The sequence below is a fragment of the Pantherophis guttatus genome, chromosome 7 (genome assembly GCF_059756535.1).
Source record: "Pantherophis guttatus breed Tessera chromosome 7, ASM5975653v1, whole genome shotgun sequence".
NCBI classification, from domain to species: domain Eukaryota; kingdom Metazoa; phylum Chordata; class Lepidosauria; order Squamata; family Colubridae; genus Pantherophis; species Pantherophis guttatus.
The window spans coordinates 15,356,855-15,375,655 of NC_142069.1; the positions used below are offsets into that span (position 1 = coordinate 15,356,855).

Consider the following 18,801-nt stretch of genomic DNA (forward strand, 5'->3'; position numbering starts at 1 on the left):
TTATGAAAACAAATGCGTGGCAGCTGTAGTTTGTTAGATATGGGGAACCTGATATGAAGTTAGTTCCTCGTGGAATCAAAAACTTCACATTGACGTTAGGAAAACATGTATTTCTGAATATCAATGTTGACTAATTAGATGCTTTCTGGAAATTTTGAAGAATAATCATAATTTACAAAATGCTGAAGTACTAGATAGTTTATATCCACCTCTCACCTGTTTTCTAAGTACAATGTAATCCTTTTAACTCAAATTAGGATGAGAGTGTTCTGCCAGAATCACTAAGAAGACAAGACCAGGTTAAATATCTTGTGCAAACCAGGTCATAATGTAAGCTATAGGAATGGGTTTAAATTTATCAGTCTTAAATAAAGCCACAACAGGATTATCTCGGTGAATTGGGCAGGTTCATCTATCAATAGACTGGGGATATTTCTCAAAATTTGCTGTAATTTTTGGACAGATTGAAGCTGTTGCTGTTCAGATAACTACCACCGGTTTTCAAGCTACGTCCACTGAAGCAAAATTGAACTGAAAGTAGGAGTAAGATCATTACCCCCTTGAGGACTAGAAAAATGAATGCTTCCCAAAAAGAGAAGATGAAAGATATGCAATCACTCATAGATAACCAGTCAGATGAAAATAAGCTGACTTATTTTGAGATATTGGTACAGTGTTTTCCAAGTTATTAAGTGAAAATGAGAAAATAAGATTAATCATGAATGTAATAAGACCAAGGAAACATTGGTATGCCTTTTTGAAATCTTTTGAAGTTGAAGAGAAGTTTGATAGTATTGAACTTATTGATACATTCTGATATTTTATACTTTAAAAATAAATATCAAAAATTACCTCCCAAACCTTATGGATATAGGATAATAGTTTTCAAGTTATTCAATTAATTGTTATGGATTTAATCTTTTGTCTATAAAATATACTGAATTTTGTAAAGCATGACCTCTTACAAGTTTCTTAATTTAACTTATAAGTCTGATAAAATGAATGTTACTCTAAAACTGAAATATTTTTGAGGGGGAATCTTACCTTTTTAAGACTAACAGATCTAGCGACAGACGTTTTAGTGACAAGAACCTTAGGTTTCCTTTAAAGTATGTCTGTCTTATGGAGAAACAGGTTTTAATTTTTCAGGTATTCAGCCTTATCACTGGGCTTATATTTTGATCTTTATCTCTCGTCAGGGAATTCAAACCATTATTTTTAAAATCTGTTATGTGTATAACTAGAAAGTGAATATTAGTCTCCTTTCCTAGCCAATTCTTTACAGAGACTGATTTGACCTAGCTTTGTTTTCCCCAATCAGTTGTCATTCCTCTATTAAAGGCTGCTGGAGGAACAAGTTTAACTTTGGTCCCAATTCTTGGATAACTCGAGTTTGAAAACTTGAAAAAAAAACTCATGGACAAAGAAAACAGCACTAATATTCTGGATCAGTTTATTTTTAATATCCTTTAAAAAACTGGCAGTGCTGCAGGAAGAATTTGTCGCCAATATTAGTGAATGGTAAATCTGTGCAACTAAAACTTCTATACATTTTGGACCAGGCACAAATAAGAGGTATAAAGCCTATGCACGCAATGATAGAAAGGTATAAATATATATATATAAACACTTGTTCGAGTCAAATGTGGCTCCACTGAATATAAGCACATAGTTTTTCTCAGCAACAGTATTGAAATAGTTTGCCATTGCTTTCTTACAGGATGTTTTTCTAACTTCCAGTCTAGCCTAAAGCTCCTTTTGGTGGTGGTGGTGGTAGACCATTCACAATTGGACAGGAACTGATTATGGGTCGCAATGATGTGGCCTAGATGCATCCTTGGAGAAAAATACCATAAAGGCAACTTTGTGCTATTCTAAAAGCAGGTACTATTGTCAGAAGCCTGTAGCGGGCTCCATTTTTTAAATTTTTTCTACAGAGGCTCTAATTTTTGAGAGTGTTTGTGAAGCCTCCTTTAAAATGGAGCCCCCGGTCTATAAGCTCGCAACAATCGTGCCTGCTTGCAGAATACTGTAGCACAAGGTTGCCGTGAGATAGCCTCTGTAGGGAAAGCTGATCCTTGCATCATTCCAGCTGGGAGCCTTTGTAAAAAACAAACAAACAGATAACTTGGGTGCTGCTGGGCCCTGAAGATGGCTGAGGAGCAGGCAGAGTCCTGCAAATTCCTTGGGTGGCTGAGTGAAAAGAAAGCCCCTGCGTGCCAGTAGCCGTCTTATGCCCCTTTGGGTAAGGGGCTGGGTAAGAAGCAGACAAAGGCCTGCAGGGACCCCAAGAAGCAGAGCATGGGATGCCTTGGGGTAGGGGAGGCTTGGGAAGTCTAGGGCAGGTGGGCCTGGGCCTGTCCCGGGTCTCCCCCCACCCCTGAGGTACCCCGTGCTTTGCTTAACAACTCATGCATTTCATTTAATGGCCACATCAAGGCAAGCAGATAGTGAAAGTTATTAAGCAAGGCCATCTCACTTAAGAGCTGCCAACATCTGCGACTGTAATGGGCAGGCCCCATTACGGTCTTCAGTTGAATACTACTTGTATTGCATTTGCTATTTCAGTTGTTTTTACAGATGCTATAGCTTTCAAATACGCTTTCAATCAAAGAATGCTCTGTCAGATGTAATTAATCCAATGAAGATTTACCCAGAATGTGTGTATTTAGAAGCACAACTTCTATATTCTAATTTGCTGAAAGTCATCTGCGGAATAATAAAAAAAGAAGCAATGGTGAACACTGGGATTGGTATTCCTTCTAGGCCATCTTTCCTGGATGGTGGTTTATGATCCACAAAAATGCTCCCAAGATGGTTCTGTTGGTTTTCAAGTGATTGTTTGGAATTTGTGCAAATTTAACCCAGAGTCGTCTTCAACTGCAAGATGGCGCTATTGGAAAAAGCTCATGATCCATTCTCCAATGCCAATGAAATAGACTCCTTGGGCTATGCCAAAGAGGGGAGCTATCACCAGTGCACGACATCCTGCTCCTTTCATAAAAGCGGAAGGACCCTCATGAATCCAGATCTTCCTGCAGGTAATTCACAGAAAGATAATTTCAGTAAAGATATCCTGAGTAGCAGCTGTTGCTCTCAGCAGCAGAAGTGCATCAAACATTAGGGCTTTTCATATTTCAAAAATTATTTAGAAGAGGTATTCTGGAACCCACAGCATCACATGTGCAGCACTTCTCTTTAAAGCAACTATATCTTTTTCAGACTTCCAAGTGAATCTGAAAAAAGACACATCTTTTAAAATGAGTTGACTCATTAAATCAGCCCTGTCGTTTTAAAGGCTCCCACAGAAGTCTGAAAAGGGCAGTAACCACATTGAAGGGATATCATTGCTTTTGCTCCTATGCATTCTAAATGTGCCACAGCATTTTTGCAGAAAGGCAGTCTAATTTTTGTGAATTTCCATCACAGTTTTGCTTTTTGCAGGCAACAGCTGGCATTTGGGACATGGAAGATGCAACATCTGTTGTTTCAGGAATGGCATTAAGAGTTTTAAGGGTAGCACAGAACTATCTTTGGAAACATGCCCTCCACCTCCCATCTCCACCCCAAAGTAAATGTAAACTCAAGGGCAGACTCAAGAACATTTTGTGTGAATTGTACGGTTAGAAAAAAACACATCTTTATCAGTTAACGTTTCATCAAATGATATTGAGTGATTGCTCACACCCACCTGCAGCCATTTTGTGAACCAACAGAACATCCACAGCTTATTTGTTAAATTCCAAATGTATCCACCAGTTCAGACAAGTTGGGGTTTAAAGCCTTGGCGTACGGGGAATACTTTTCAGAGTTCAAGTGTTTAATGCTTAGGTAATGGTTCACAGAACAGGAATCCTACTTAATTCTGTTTACCTGGCACAGTCAATGATTCCATTGTAGGTATCTTCTCCCAGTCCCTTCTGCAGAGTTTGGATGCGAGTTTTTAGAACTGTAACAAGATAGTTTGTTTAATCTATGTAAAGAAATTTGATCTAAGACTTACACATCTTTACAGATTTACAGATACTGCAGAGCAATATCTTCAAGACTCAGATTTTATTATTTGCTTATTTCTTTCTGGTCAAGCAGCTGCTCAATTAAATAAACCTGCAAAAATGCTCATCTCTGATTTGAGAATTACTACAGTAGTAACTATGTGGTGCTTTCTTTCCCGAACTGCCCCAAACTCTTTTAGTTTTAGATATACTAGCTGGTATCATGTTTTCCTGAAAATAAGACCCTGTCTTATATTTTTTTGAACCTTGAAATAAGCGCTTGGCCTTATTGCTATGCGCTCAAAAGCCCGATTGGGCTTATTATCAGGGGATGTCTTATTTTGGGGGAAACAGGGTAGTAAATTGTGATAGGATGAAGATAAGCCTTTTTTTATTTTTGCAGTAGCATCATCTAATACTCACCATCCAATGGTGTTACTGCAACTGCAGCCAGAGATCCTGCCCCACAGCCAGACAGAAATGAATGAAAGAAAGATGCTTTTTCTTCAGAGGTCTTTTGTCCTAACTTGTTAAGGTTGGCAAAGAGTGGAAAATAAATGATGGAAAAAGGGACATCCCTATTGAGAGAAGTAGAATATTTTAGGTAAGCCTTGGGAGAGATTTTCATATTTCTCACTGAAGCAAGTTACTAATTTTGCTTCATTAGTAACTCAAAAATTATGACTAACTTTATATTTATGAAATGTAATTTCCAAGCCACTAATTCTTCTTCTTCTTGTGCCATATCCGTCATCGGACGTTGGCGATCATGTTTGCAATCCTATTTTTGTCAACAGCCGTATGAAAAAGTGCTGCTGAGTTTTGTCCAAACCAGTCCCTTAGGTTTTGAAGCCATGATGTTCTTCTTCTGCCTGGACCTCGTTTGCCTTCAATCTTTCCCTGGAGGATTAAGTGAAGGATGCTGTATTTTTTCTGGATGTCGCATCACTTGCCACTGATATAGCAAGTATATTGGGTTTTTATTGCCTACTTTCTTGGAAGCATGTAATGCAGCATTTTCAAATCATGTGCTTCCCCTCATTTCAGTGACTCAAGTTACAGTTCTTCCTCAGACAGGTAAAGATCTTATGATATTCTCAGTGGAGACTTATTTCATTGGCTAATATAGATGCCAAGATTTTAACAGCCCCTTTGGCACTTAAGCTACACCTTGTTTCTCCAGCTATTATACATCCATTTCAAGATGGATTTATGTACGACCCACATATTTCCCATAATATAAAATGTCCAATGTTTATATTTGCTTTACATAATATATATTGATGATGAGAAAGCTTTTGATATGTTTTCTTATAAATTACTAAAATAAAATTTGATTTGCATTGGATTTCTTCAAAAAGTTATATTTAGTATTGATCTATTTTATTCAAAATAAAAAGCCAGTTGTAGGGAAACGGACTCCAATTCTGAAGTCAACGGAGACGTTTTTACGAGTGTAAAATATGTTGAAGCCAATCGAGTTCTCTTCTTAGACCAATAGATGTTACTACCATAGAACTTATCAAAAAAGGAGATTCACACACTCTTTTCACCTGAGTAGGGTGGCCCCAAGCCCTTTATACAGGCCTGCTATCCCCTGGGTGCGCAGCAGTTCACTTGCAATTCTAGTGGCAGAAGGGCGTTTGGAGGCCGCCATAGTTCCAGTGGTGTAAGGCTGTCCTTGTGGTGGGTGAGAAGAGGCAGCAGTTCTTTCCTCCAGCCCCAGGGCTTTCTGCTGATGAACAGCTGAAAGACAGAAAGACCTGTCTTTTATCCTACCAATAGGCAACTCTCTTTCATCTTCTGTTGAGTTCTTTGAACCAGAAGATGGTTTCATATTGTTTCTGAACCACGCTTGCGAAAGTTTTCATAAAAAATTCTCACCAAAAATTATACATATATCAAATCTTGAACTCTGAAGGCTATATTATTAAAAGTTGTGGGTCTTACACAAGCAGATCTTCAACATTTCATGGGTAAAAATAAGGAAAATAAGTCTTGGTTGAGTTAAATGCAATTCTTGGTGAGGTCCCATGCGTTTCCCCAGCAATAACATAGACGTAGTTTCTCAATTTTTAAAAAATCTCTCAGTCTAATCTATAGTTTAAAAATTTCTTAGTGGTTGTTCGTTCATATACTAAGCACATGACTCTGCTTAGCTCCCAAAGTCAAGTAAGTTCAACCAGCTGCTCCCATTCCTTCAGGCAGTTGCATATTCCTATTTGCATACAAGCTTCATTATGCATTACTCAATCCACTGCTCTATCTGCCTCAAACTATATTAATTTGCTGCCTGTCCACCCCTGAAAATTTAAAGACAGATGTTTTTCTAACAGTAGCTAAGACAGACACCATGTCTGACATTATGTCATTTAGGATCAGTTAGATTTCACCTGCAGATGTGAAATGAGAAGTTGTGCTCCACAAAAAACAGTCTGTCTCAACCTGGTGCCCTCCAGATGTGTTGGACTTCCGTTCCCAGAATCCCTAGCCAAGATGAGAAAGGTTGATGTAGAGTCTGTTTTTATCACATGTATCACTTATACGTGCATGTACTAAAAACAGCAGCACCTTCCTCTGGGATTTAACTTAAATAACCCAACAGAAGGAAATGAGGACTGGGAAACAGCCTACCCCAAACTGCTGCCCTCTAGATGTGTTTGACTGTAAGTCCCATCTTCCACACCAAGATAAGCCGTCATCATTGGCATTTGGTTATATCGTATAACCCTTTGGTCTCCCCAAAAGTAACTCTGTAACTGTGTTCTGTCCCGTCCTCACACAGACAAATGCAATATCAAACACGCCTGCCAATAAGTTATTATATAAACAGACCAGAAATCCTGGCAGATGAGAGTTCTGGCAGCCTGCCCAGTTCAATTAGTACTCCCAAAAAGCAGGAGAGGCCTTATCTGCAGTCCGTTTCCAGAGCGACAAATTATCCACAAGAGTTTAGTCCAAAATATATCTGAGCCGAAGTGCAGGATTCACGATGTGACTCTTTAATAAGAGTTTAAACTTTTGTCCGTCACAAAGCCTGCCGAGCAATCACGCCCTCTTTTATCCCTTGTGGGGCATGGCTCAGTGACTCAGCTCAATCCCTGGCCCTCCCATGCCTCTTCCTTTGCTGTGCACGCTTCTCCCTCCGACGCTGCCTGGGATCAAGCCAGGATTCATTATTATCACTCTCTATCAATGGGTGCTCCGAAATGCCTTCCTCCTGGCCCATCCCAGGCTGTTCCTCCTGGCCTTCGGATGGAACCTGAGGCATTGCCAGAGGAGGGTCCTGGAGAGGGAGGCCTTGTCAATTCCTCCTCTTCACCTTCTGAGTCCTCTTCCTCCATGAGGACAGGCTCGGGAGTTGGAGTCACAACAAACTGTACAATTGCAGGAACAGATACTGTTCTGAGGCAGCTTCTGTGCATTAAAAATGGCAAAAGGCAGTGTTTGCCATTTGTAGTGATGAAGCTCTATAGAGTTTGGTGAATGAGTTATTTTATCACTAGTTGGAAAGTGCTTTGCTCCACCTCCTAGCTTTGGGTTTGGGTCAGACTTCACCCACTGCCCACAGAGGTTTGGCTACAGTGGCATCATGATGAGATCTTTTAATTTTCCTAGTCTTAAACATAACAGAGGGATAAATGCAAGGCTTACATCTCCCTCCATAGTAACAATTTATTTTTGGTCTCTCTGGAATTCAAAGGGCAAATGCAAGCAACATATATTAGAAACATGAAATGGGACCAAGATATTGACTGGCTGCTGTTTTTTCCATTCTCTTATTTATTGGCCAGCTGGGAAGGTGATACTTTTTGTTGGTATTTTTGTGGCTGGCAGATAAGAATATAAGAACTGTCCTAGCAAATATGAACATTTATGTATGCAGGAAGCAATTTTGCTACAAAAATGAAGCCAAATTGGTTTTTGTAATCTTTACAGTTTCTAGTATTGAGGCGCTCACCTAACCGTCCAGCATCCTGAAGCTGAATTTTCAACATTTCCATCGGAGTTGTGACCACCACTTGGCATGTCCCAGCTCCACAGCCAGCCAGCATTTCGCTGGCCAATGACAATTCTTTTCTGTTAAGAATAGCACAAAGGTACAGGACCAGTTCAAAAGGGCAGATGGAAACAATGCTCAGACTGGAGCAAGATTACAAACAGAGAACAAATGCTTTTTTCCCCATACCCATCCACGGAGAGCAACTGTCGGAAGAAATCATTGGCTGCCAACTTGATCGCCTTTTCAGGAGTGACAAGAGTGAGGTTTACAGCAGCCCCTTGGAGAGAACAGAAGAGGCATTAAGGAGCCTTGATGGTGACTTTACTGGCTCATCCCTACTCCCAACAGGAAATGTTGATCGCTTTCACTTGCAGACAAGAATCCACAAAAGCAATAATATTTAAATAAAACAAGCTTCAATTATTATATATATATATATATATTATATATATATATATATATATATATATATATTATATATATATATATATATATCCGTCTTCCTATATTCTCTGTATAATCTTAAGTAAACATTCCACCAAAATAATAATAAAGCAAATGCAATACTAAATATCATTTATTCAGAAACATTAAGTCTCTGAGTCTAACACAACTCCTAGTGTTTTTCATGTAGTTTTCTTTCCAACGATACAAAAATACCAGCGTTGCCTTGTTTGAGCTCCCAGTGTAGCCTACAGCCCTAGGATTTCCTGATCCTAGGATGAGATTTCTCTCATCCAAGTACTAACCCTTAGTGTTTTAGATCACCCAAACTCAACTAAGTATTATCCTCTTAGGGCTTCAGAAAAAAAAAAATTAAAGTACCAATTATATAATAACTGTTAAAGTCTTACAGCATGTCCCGATTTTTTTCACGTTTCAAATTCAGTCATGAAGGATGTAGATAGGTTCAACTCAACACATGCTTTTGTATGGATTGGCTGTGTTGAGTAGCAAAGAGAAGTTGGCAGGGGTGAGAGCTAGAGAATTCCTATTTAATGGTTGTGAGTTTTCTGAATGCAGTTGGTTTGGCACTGCAAGATACAAGATGGCCTGCTGGCCTTACCCAGCCAGGTTCTCTATATGTTCTTAGGACTACACCCTTTCCTTACCAAAGCAAGCTTTCTATACTTCTGAAAATGTTTGCACAGGTTGGCTTTAGAGAACATGGGGAAGCTTCTCATCATTCATGTTTTACACCTACAATTATTCCTTTCCTTGCTGCCCCAAAGATACTTTGAAACAGTGAAATCTAAAAAGGATTATATCAGATGACAGTCCACGTGCTCTAAGAAGTAAGGCTGTCAAGTTTTTATGAAAGGAACCAAGAGATTTAAAAAAGGAAGACTATGAATGGCATAAAGCTAGTTTCCAGAATATAATCTCACAAGTGATGGATGGTGGCCAAAGATCCTGGTACCAGAACAAGCCCGAAACTTCCAACGAAATACTGTTTGGGAGACTAATTCTTGAACTGTATAGCATTTGCCTTTGAATAAACATTAATAGAATGCAGCATGTACTTTTATAGTACTTTTTTCTTGAAACTACCTTTAATTACTACACTGGAATTGGCAATCTGGAATCTTCCAGATGCTTTTGAACTAAAGTTTCCAAAAGTTCACCAGATGAGCTGGAATTGACAGGAATTAAGAAAAAAGATTCTATATATGTTATTTTTAAATTCCTCCATGCAATGTTATTATTTCATTTCCAATTTTCAACCATCACATACATATATATATATATACACACACAGAGACATTTTCAAATCACGTGTTTCACTTTAAATTTAGCTATTGTAAAAAAACAAATTATTAAAATTTCAGAGCAAAGTAAAGCCCTTCCATTTCTATAGGGATTACCTCTATAAATGCCAAACAACCCTTCTGAGCGTATTGTCTTCACCAAACAATCTTGCCTAGAATATGAGAGGGAGAAACAATTACAAAAACTATTTCAAAGTTGATGTTCATGTGCCTAATTATTTCTTGTTCACTGTTCTTCCATCATGTTTAGAATAGAATAGAATTGTTTATTGGCCAAGTGTGATTGGACACACAAGGAATTGTCTTTGGTGCATATGCTCTCACTGTACATAAAAAGACAAGATACATTCGTCAAGAATCATAAGGTACAAAACTTAATGATAGTCATAGGGTACAAATAAACAATCAGGAAACAATCAATATCAATATAAATTGTAAGGATATAAGCAACAAAGTTACAGTCATGCCGTCATAAGTGGGAGGAGATGGGTGATAGGATATTCTCCTTAGGGTAGCAAGACCTTCTTAGCTATGGCACCAAGACCGTTGAAAAGCTCAATTACATTCAGCTTTTAGTAAATATGCAACAGGATTCTTTTTCATTACTGATTTTACTTCTGAATGATGTAACATTATATCATTGACACTCAGGTAATTAGGCTGGTTAGCAACTGTGGGAAATGTAATTTTCCCCATCAACTCTAGCATCTTTCCCAACCTTGTGGTTGTCACAATTGCTGGGTCTGCAATATACAGGTTAGAAATTTTGAGTGTTGCTGCTTTATAAGATATATCAAAAACATTATGGGTAAAGAAAATGGAATTCTGAGGCATACTCAATAGTGTTAGGAAATCAATAGAACTCATTTTGATTCCTTTCAGCTCAAAGTGTAATATTCTGTACCGTCACTCACGCACATGCCTGTGTAGACTGCTCGTCCTTGCTGATTCTGGAGACGGGTTTTGGCCAAATCAATGGGGAATACACAAGTTACCCCCACAAGGCCAGCTATACCTCCATTGATTAATTTTGCTGGAAGGCTGGGAAGAAAGAAATAGAAATAGTTACCAACATTTGTTAAAAAGCATGAGAATGCTTTCAAATCCCATTCCTCTTCTGTGGTATTCTTGGAGGTATACTTAGCAGATTCTGATGATGGTATATGTTGCATAAATGCAACATAAATATTATGAAATATTTATTTTATTTATTTATTTTATTTTATTCAATTTATATTCTGCCCTTCTTCTAGTGGACTCAGGGCGGTGCACAGCCGGAACTAAAACACAAACCAATACAAAATTTAAAATTTTTAAAAGAATTATATAACTGTGGCCCAAAATTTAAAACATTCAAACTAAAACCCAATTGACAATTTAAAAGGCTAAAAAAGGCTAAAAACGGGGGGGAGGGGGTGTTTCACGCCAGCCCTGCTTGATGGAAAAGAAAGGTTTTTAGGGCACGGTGAAAAACCCGGAGATCCGATATCCTTCGTATCTCTGGGGGAGGGCAGGAGCTGCCACAGAGAAGGCCCTCCCCCTGGGGGTCGCCAGCCGACATTGCCTGGCTGACGGCACCTTGAGGAGTCCCTATTATAGAATGGGAGAATGTTGGCCAAAGCAGTTCCAATCATTGCAGTTATTATTAATTTCCACCCTTAGGAAATTTACAGTAGATTGTGAACCCTTTGACCTCCTTCAGTTAAATTTTGCTCTTATCTTCAACATCCTTATTTCTCTCAATAATGACAAACATCACATGAACAGACCTTTGAAAACCAAGCACACAAAGGCACTACTGACCTGATCTTCTTGCTTGTCATTTTCCTTGGGTGATGGCGGCTGCTGCTACAACAGACCCAGGAAATTCTTTGACATTAAGGAACACTGTCTTTGCTGTCTTTATTTAACTGGAGACAGAAAACAATTCCTCTTTCTTTATTGGATAACAAATCACACAGTTCAAAAATAAGAATTGGGTGTTCATAGCTCAATCAAGTCCCGGGGATTTTCAGGAAAGTTTGCTGAATAAATGTGGTTCTTTTCTTCCGTTCTTTTCCCTAATAAGCCAGTTTATACTAGATACTTTCCCTGTCTCCAAACAACCTTTCCTCACGCTTACATATGAATGCATCTGAGGTCTAAGGAGCTGAAAAATAAGCGCTCAGTAACATTAGAGCAAAATGAGATGTGTGATCTTCAGTTAGTTTACTCAAGGTAACGTCAAGTGAGGGATGCGAACACCAAAAATTTCAAGGAGTTACAATTCAGTAACATCTGGCTCCAGACCATGAACAAAAAAGAACAATCAGATCCACAGAATTCAGCCCACACCCTGCAAATGTTGAAAAAGACATTTCAGGGAACCTCAGGCCACTGTAGAATCTCTTTGTGAAGTAAGGGAAGGAGAAGTAAACAAACATCCATCTGGAAAAAGAGGAGGAGGCTTGCAAATATTACTCAAGTGTGGCTTTTACCTACCATGGTAGTTAATGTGAAAATAAGAGCTAGAAGAGCTAAAATATTTGTGGTTTGTGATTTTTTTTAAAAAAGACAAAATTATTTAAAATTCTCTAGATCTATCCTTCTACATAATTCCAAAATCACTGGAATTAATAAACCGGACCACACCCCAGTCTAACCCATGCTAGGTTTTTGGCTAATGTGTTCTGTACCTCCAGACTTTGCATTTATTACACCACATTTATAGTCCAGTGTACTATTTAGCTAATTATAGTTTAAGCAGGTTGACATCTGAACTGAATTGGTGACAGTGGTCATATTTGTAAATTATGATTATGGTCTATTCACCATTGTCGATTGAAAGACCAACTCTTGTATAATCAAGGTTTAAATATTTGTTTAAAAACTAGTTATTAATTTAAAATAATTTTGGGTAGGCAATGTTTCTGTGCTTTTTCCTTTCTTTTTTATTAATTCAAAGGTAGAAATTGTGGTTTATTAGATAAGTCAGAAACAGCTAGATTTACAAACTTTCAGTCATAAAATATGATTTCTAAGCCATAAAGATGGAGTTCTATAAAACACATTAAGCTAGAACCAAACAACCTACCATAAATGGGTGCAAAAATCTATGCAATCTGTGTTGTATTCTCTGAAACCAACCAGTGTGCTAAATGTAAAGTTAAATATGTCTTTTTGTTTCAGCCAGGAAATAGCATCAAGAGAAAATGATGGTATTTTTCTGCTTTCAACTGGATATGGTACAGCTAAAACAAACAAACTCACCCTGGGTATATTTATAAACTTTACTATGTTGTTCAGTCATTATATAATTTTTTTCCAGCCGCTCTACAAACTTTTATTTTGCAAAGATAGTACAACATATACAAACGATGAATCATATAACAGAAAAAATGTCACCAATAGTTTTACGATTAGTCATAATTCTTATGTAAACATTTTATATAAGCTTTGGAATTGCAATACTAGCACTGAAAAAGTAAGACTGCATGATGCATATTATTGATGTTTTAAACTTCTAGAGCAATCTATCTCCATGCAACTGTGCAAAAAAAAATACATAGCCAGCCCTCATATACATTAGTTGTGGCAAAATAAACTATCTTTACATATTTTGAGTGTTATTAAAAATGGTAATACCAAACTTACAAAAAGTACTAAAATATACTCAATTAAAAAAGGTCAAATGTCCACCTGCAATATAAACTTTAAAAAATAGAAATATAAGTCATTCCTGTGAAATTGACCTGATTTCTCAAATCCACAACCTTTTTCCTCTACTGTAAAAAAACAACAACACCTTATTCAAATGTCAAAAATCATACATTAAGTAGCCACTGCATTAATCAGATATAAATGCATCCTAACTTTCTGGAAGCTGTTATTATTAGCTACTGGTCACTGATTCACATGCATTTCCTCATCTATAGAAAACTTCAAAATAAAACAGTTTCAGCATTTGGTTGATGGAATAATTACAATCGTTAGCGCAAATGTATCCATACAGTGCTTTATAGAGCACAAATGCAGTTTTAATTATACATATAATACACATCAGACACAAATGTTTAGAAACTACAAGAGGTTTTGGAAATAATTATTTCTGTAGCAATGTTAGAAATAAATGGCTATAAACTACCTCCTCCTAATTCACACCTAATTTCACTGAAGAAATGGACTCTCCCTCTCCACTTATACTAATTAGCATTCTCACTAGTTTGTCCCATTTGTTAGACCATTCGTCCCCAAATTCATTTGCACAAAGAATGCCATGAATTTGTAGATTGCTTTTGGAATGATAAATACTGAAATACTTTATGAATGAAATGTAAAGTCAGAAAAGTTGGGAAACTTACCTTCCTTATTTTCAAGCCGTTGGGTTCCTCCCTTCCTCCTCTCTCATTTTTAAGCATCTGACTCACATCTGGAATCCTTAAAAAAAACCACCACTCATGCCTCTTTTAAGGGACTGTCCACAAATTCCCAGTAATATTATCTGAATATACACAGGAAACCCTTTTTTCTTTCTCGCTGTTCATCTTATTTTAGGTCCAGCAAAAAAAGGGACAAACTCCAGCTCAAGCCTTTTCCATTGGATGAGGACACTTTTAAACAAATGCTGTACATTTCAGTTCATTTAGTCAAGCTCTAATTTCTCAAGCAAGGTTATATTGACTGATAACATTATATTCCATTAATGTGGTATTATGCGATGAGATTTCATATCCCCAAATCAATTACAGATCAGTGAACAATTAGGGGTCTTCCATGACTCTTAATGGGCAAATACAGCCAAGAAACATCTATGATCAGTAAGACTTTTACATAAGATTCATTAAGCCAGTTTCTGGACCAGAAGTTTCTTTACATGATGACTCATGCCACATCCTGCATGTGGGCAAATGCAATGGGCCTAACCTTGAAGACAACTCAGAAATAGCTAGTCCACAATGCGACCTCCCACTGCAAACTGTACTAGTGACCAGTAGGCTTCCAGATACAAATCAAGGTGCTGGTTGTCACCTATGAGGCATATGCTGTATAGTTTAACTATTTGAGGGACAGTCTCTCTCCTGTTTCTACTTATTCAATAAGATTGGACAGAATGTCACCTGATGCTGTCATAGTCTCTAGTTATTTAGGTATACCTTAAAGACCAAGCTTTTGCTCCAGGCTCTGATCTAGAGTGGGAGGTTAGTTTTTTTTTAGTGGATGTTTGCTCCACAGGAATGACTTTCCTTTTCTGCTGTTTGATGTTTTATATCCTTGTTTTTATTTTGCATATACCCAAAGCCAAGGGGTTGAGCGGCCTTAGAAATATGAAAAAGGTGAAAAAGAAACTTGTAATATGCAGTACAAGAAACCCCTTTCAACTCCTGGTGAACTTAGAAAGTCAGTGCTTCCAAACCTGGCTCTCTATCAGCATTAAGAATAGCAATGCATTACAATTTTAGCAACATTTAAGAAACACAGCGGTGTTTAAAGGTAGAGAAGATACCAGCCATTACATCAGCCGGCCTGCCCTTCCCCCATCTAGCAGGATCTGTTCTCAAAATCAATCCAGTCTTCCAAGAGGCTAAACACATTCTTTTTGTTTACTACACCTTGTTACACAATTGAAATATTTCATTTTAGAAGTGTTTTGGGATTTTAGTTACCATAGTTTTAATTTTGTAAATTTATTTAAAATATTTTTAATTTTAAAAAGCATTGAAATGAGATGTTGAAGTATAAGATCATCAAAGGGCATGTTTTAACTATATCCTCCTCAGCTCACAAAGATTCAAGGCCAAAGTAGATTAACTACTAAAACCCTTTTGAAACTGATATACAACCTTACCACTTTCAAATATATTTCAGTTGATGTTATCCTTTTAGAAATTTCTCAAATAATGTTGTCTTTCTTGAATAGATTTTGTTGCTCAAAGGCCATTGTGTAAAGGAATAGTATGAGTTTAATCAGTAATGTTTAAATGAGGTAAGATGGATTCTGGTATGTTGCTTGCTTTGGATATTTGTATTTGAAATTATTTTCCGTCTAGTAAACACAAAAATCATTTTAAAAAAATCCATGTCAACTTAATTTTATATTACATTTTGCTATATCCATAACATTGCAAAATGTTGTTTATTAATTTACTGACATTAAAATAATATGCGGTAGAAACTGGAAAAAGCTTTGCCTTCAAAAATGACTTTGGAAACAAAAGAAGCAAATGGATATTTTGACAAAATGTAACTAGTAATCTGTATAGAATAAACAGCACACAAATAGTTTAGTTTTATTTACTGGGGAACTGAAAGCATGCCCAATTAAACAGACTTCGTTTAGCTATTAACAGATGTATGTAAGGTTTTTCCTTCTGTATTTAATGTATGTATTGTAAATATTTTTTAAAAAAAATGAAAATGAGGGTGAGAAAACAAAACCCTTTTGAAATTAATTCATGAGAATCATTTACAAAAAGTTAGAATTTTAAGATTAACAACAAACTGAATGTGTCAGCATAAATGTGACCCTTATCTGACAATTGAAGAATAGTCTAGCTGTCTAAAATAATTTAGGGTGGATTTTAATCGGTTTTCTGGTGAAGGCCAAAAGTTTTTCTGTTAAAACTAGTTGCTAATCCAAAAGACTTGGAACCTAGAGGATGGTTCTCAAATATTCCTTTCATAATGTTAGTCATGTATTTATGCATACATTCATGTTATTTAAAATTGTCCTTTTTTTCCCCTTCCAGAGATTGATTCTGAGATTGTCTGGACAAGTACCTGCAGTTATGCAGGTAACATGTAAGAACAGCAGTGCAAGTCGTAAGTTTGAAAAAAGTGTAAAAAAGCAAGCAACATCTTCGCAAGACCCCAGGAAAAAAACAAGCTAAAATTTGTGACACCAATGTAACATGAATACACTTGTAGTAACTCTCCCCACTCCCTAAAAAAATATGGTCCTGAAATACAAAACAGTTATAAGCACAAAATGGTTGTCCAATCCTGTTTTAAAGCTAATAGTTTCCTGTCATGTCCTATTAATCATAGGCCTGATATTAATAATTGGACAAGAACTCAAAGTTTAGCAAGTGTTTTGATCTTAACTAATAATAGGAAGCATTTGATGGAATGAAGATAATTGCTATAGCGAACATTTCCACATAACATACCTGGCTGAAAAAGCCAATGCAGAACTTCCTCATTGTCGCCAGCTGCTGTGTGGGTGCAAAGGAAATTTGCAGTAAAATCTTTTTGAAGCTTTTTGTACTGATTGCATAGATAGCAGAGCAGGCCAGTTATAGTCAGGGTTCCACTTCAGTCAGTGATCTTCGGCAACAACAGATCCAGAGTGAATCTAAGCGTTTTGTAAAAGTAGTCCTTACAGCCACAGAGAAGACACTTTTTAACAGCAGCTTGTATTAATATCAGTGCATGGGAAATACATTCATTGGCAAGACTTCTTTTGAAGAAAAAGACCCTTTGGGGAGGAACCGGTGATTGCTCGCACACCATGCAGCCTGCTCTATGCTAATGAAGAGTTATGGACCACTCCTATTACTATGCCAGGCAGGCACAGAATTCTTGCACTGGCAAAAAAAGATTGCAAACTTTTTACAGTCCCTAGACGCGTAGGCTTTACAATGGAGAGGGAAAAAGGAAACAGCATGTGATTTACTGGCTGGGCTGCTGAAGAAAGGGGGGCAGAGACTGCTCCACCCAACAGGAAAGGAATCACTGCCATAGGCAACTTTGCCAAGGCAGATGAATATTACAGATCTCTTTGGTTACTTTATGCAGAAGAGAAACATGCTACGGCTCTGGCTTTTTAAACAATCATCACTCCCGTTACTTCCTCATTAAGTCTTCCTGAATGGATGCTGGGTGCTGTTTCTCCAGAGTTAAAAAAAAAAACACAACACCTCATGTTTAATATTAGTTTCTCAGATGTGATCCAGAATTTCTGTTGTGGTCATTTTTCCCTCAAAATGTCCCTCTCTTTTTCTTTATTCTGCAGGAACCTTTCAGAGCACTTTGGGTTTTTTTTTGCAAACTGGTATTATAATTATCTATTTGTCACATAAATCTGCTGAAATTAAAGATTTTTCATATGGTATTTTATAAACAACTCAACATAATTGCTAAAAGAATATATTTTGAAGGATAACCAAAATACTAACTGAAACAAAGACGGTATAGGTGTATATAGTTGGGTCAGTTTTGCTATTCTGGCCTCAGTAATTTGCACCATTTTATCTCCTGGAAAGGGCAAAACTATTCCCTAAAATCAAAAACAGTTACATACAAATCTATGTCTGATGAGAAGAAAAGAATGCCTTGATCACACCACTAGTTGCTCTCTTGCAAATCCTGCATTGAATAAGTGATTTGACAATGTTAAGAAATTTCCAATTTACTCTAAAATTATTAACACTATACCTTCTACATTTTGTACAACAGAAATTAATAAGTATCATGTAGCAGGATTTTATCACTATTGGCCAAATAAAATTTAATAATAATACAGATCTGGTAGCTCAGTGGTTAAGTCGCATGGTTTTGTATTAAAAAAAAATTCTCAGATTTAATTATCAGCCTCTCCAGGCAAAATTGTCTAAAGTAACTATTTTAGGAAAGGCTACTGCCTGAAAATCTAGAGATGGTGCCAGTCTCTAGAGATAAAGGTGAGACAAACTATTGCTCTGATTTACATAAAGCTATTGTTTAATGTTCCTAGAGATTCTCATCCCCATTCCCCACACACTCTCTCAGATACACACAGACCAAATACTATTTTAAGAACATATTTTATACAAAATAACACATTCTTATGGAAATAAAATCTACAGATCTCTAAAGATCAAAACTCTTTTTTTTAAAAAAAATGAACCTTTAAAAATTATCCAAACACACATTATTAAACTAGCTATTGAGGTAACTGTCACTGCCAGGGAATCAGTAGGACAAGAGAAAATATAAACAATATAAAAATAAATAGTATTCCCTTTTCCAGTATTGACCAGGAAAGTTCAAACCTAGCTCTTTGCTGTTTCCAAAGAGG

General features: G+C 37.0%; 1 protein-coding gene across 2 annotated transcripts; it reads right to left on the reverse strand.

Annotated features, from left to right (window-relative positions):
- Positions 1-1,436: 1,436 nt before the first annotated feature.
- Positions 1,437-17,385, reverse strand: SLC25A18 (solute carrier family 25 member 18). Of its 2 annotated transcripts, XM_034403712.3 has the most exons (11): positions 16,913-17,385; positions 14,108-14,183; positions 11,571-11,677; positions 10,686-10,808; positions 9,864-9,919; positions 8,185-8,275; positions 7,957-8,075; positions 5,549-5,741; positions 4,419-4,573; positions 3,874-3,949; positions 1,437-3,035 (listed from the first exon to the last, which is right to left on the reverse strand). In XM_034403712.3, the coding sequence occupies exons 3-11, from the start codon at positions 11,588-11,590 to the stop codon at positions 2,894-2,896; spliced, it is 975 nt and encodes a 324-aa protein (XP_034259603.2). In that variant the 5' UTR covers positions 11,591-11,677; positions 14,108-14,183; positions 16,913-17,385; the 3' UTR covers positions 1,437-2,893. The 2 variants fall into 2 exon arrangements, with proteins under 2 accessions (XP_034259603.2, XP_034259604.2); XM_034403713.3 differs by lacking the exon at positions 14,108-14,183 and having other exon boundaries at positions 16,913-17,285.
- Between the last annotated feature and the right edge of the window lie 1,416 nt (positions 17,386-18,801).

What these genes read in the sequence shown, in the direction of transcription:
- SLC25A18 (XM_034403712.3), bottom strand. Translation starts at nt 11,590, where the DNA reads ATGACAAGCAAGAAGATCAG. An exon ending in CGAGCAGTCTACACAGGCAT is followed by an intron (nt 9,920 to 10,685) that starts GTGCGTGAGTGA and finishes CTCATATTCTAG; the next exon opens with GCAAGATTGTTTGGTGAAGA. An exon ending in CAGTTGCTCTCCGTGGATGG is followed by an intron (nt 8,076 to 8,184) that starts GTATGGGGAAAA and finishes TATTCTTAACAG; the next exon opens with AAAAGAATTGTCATTGGCCA.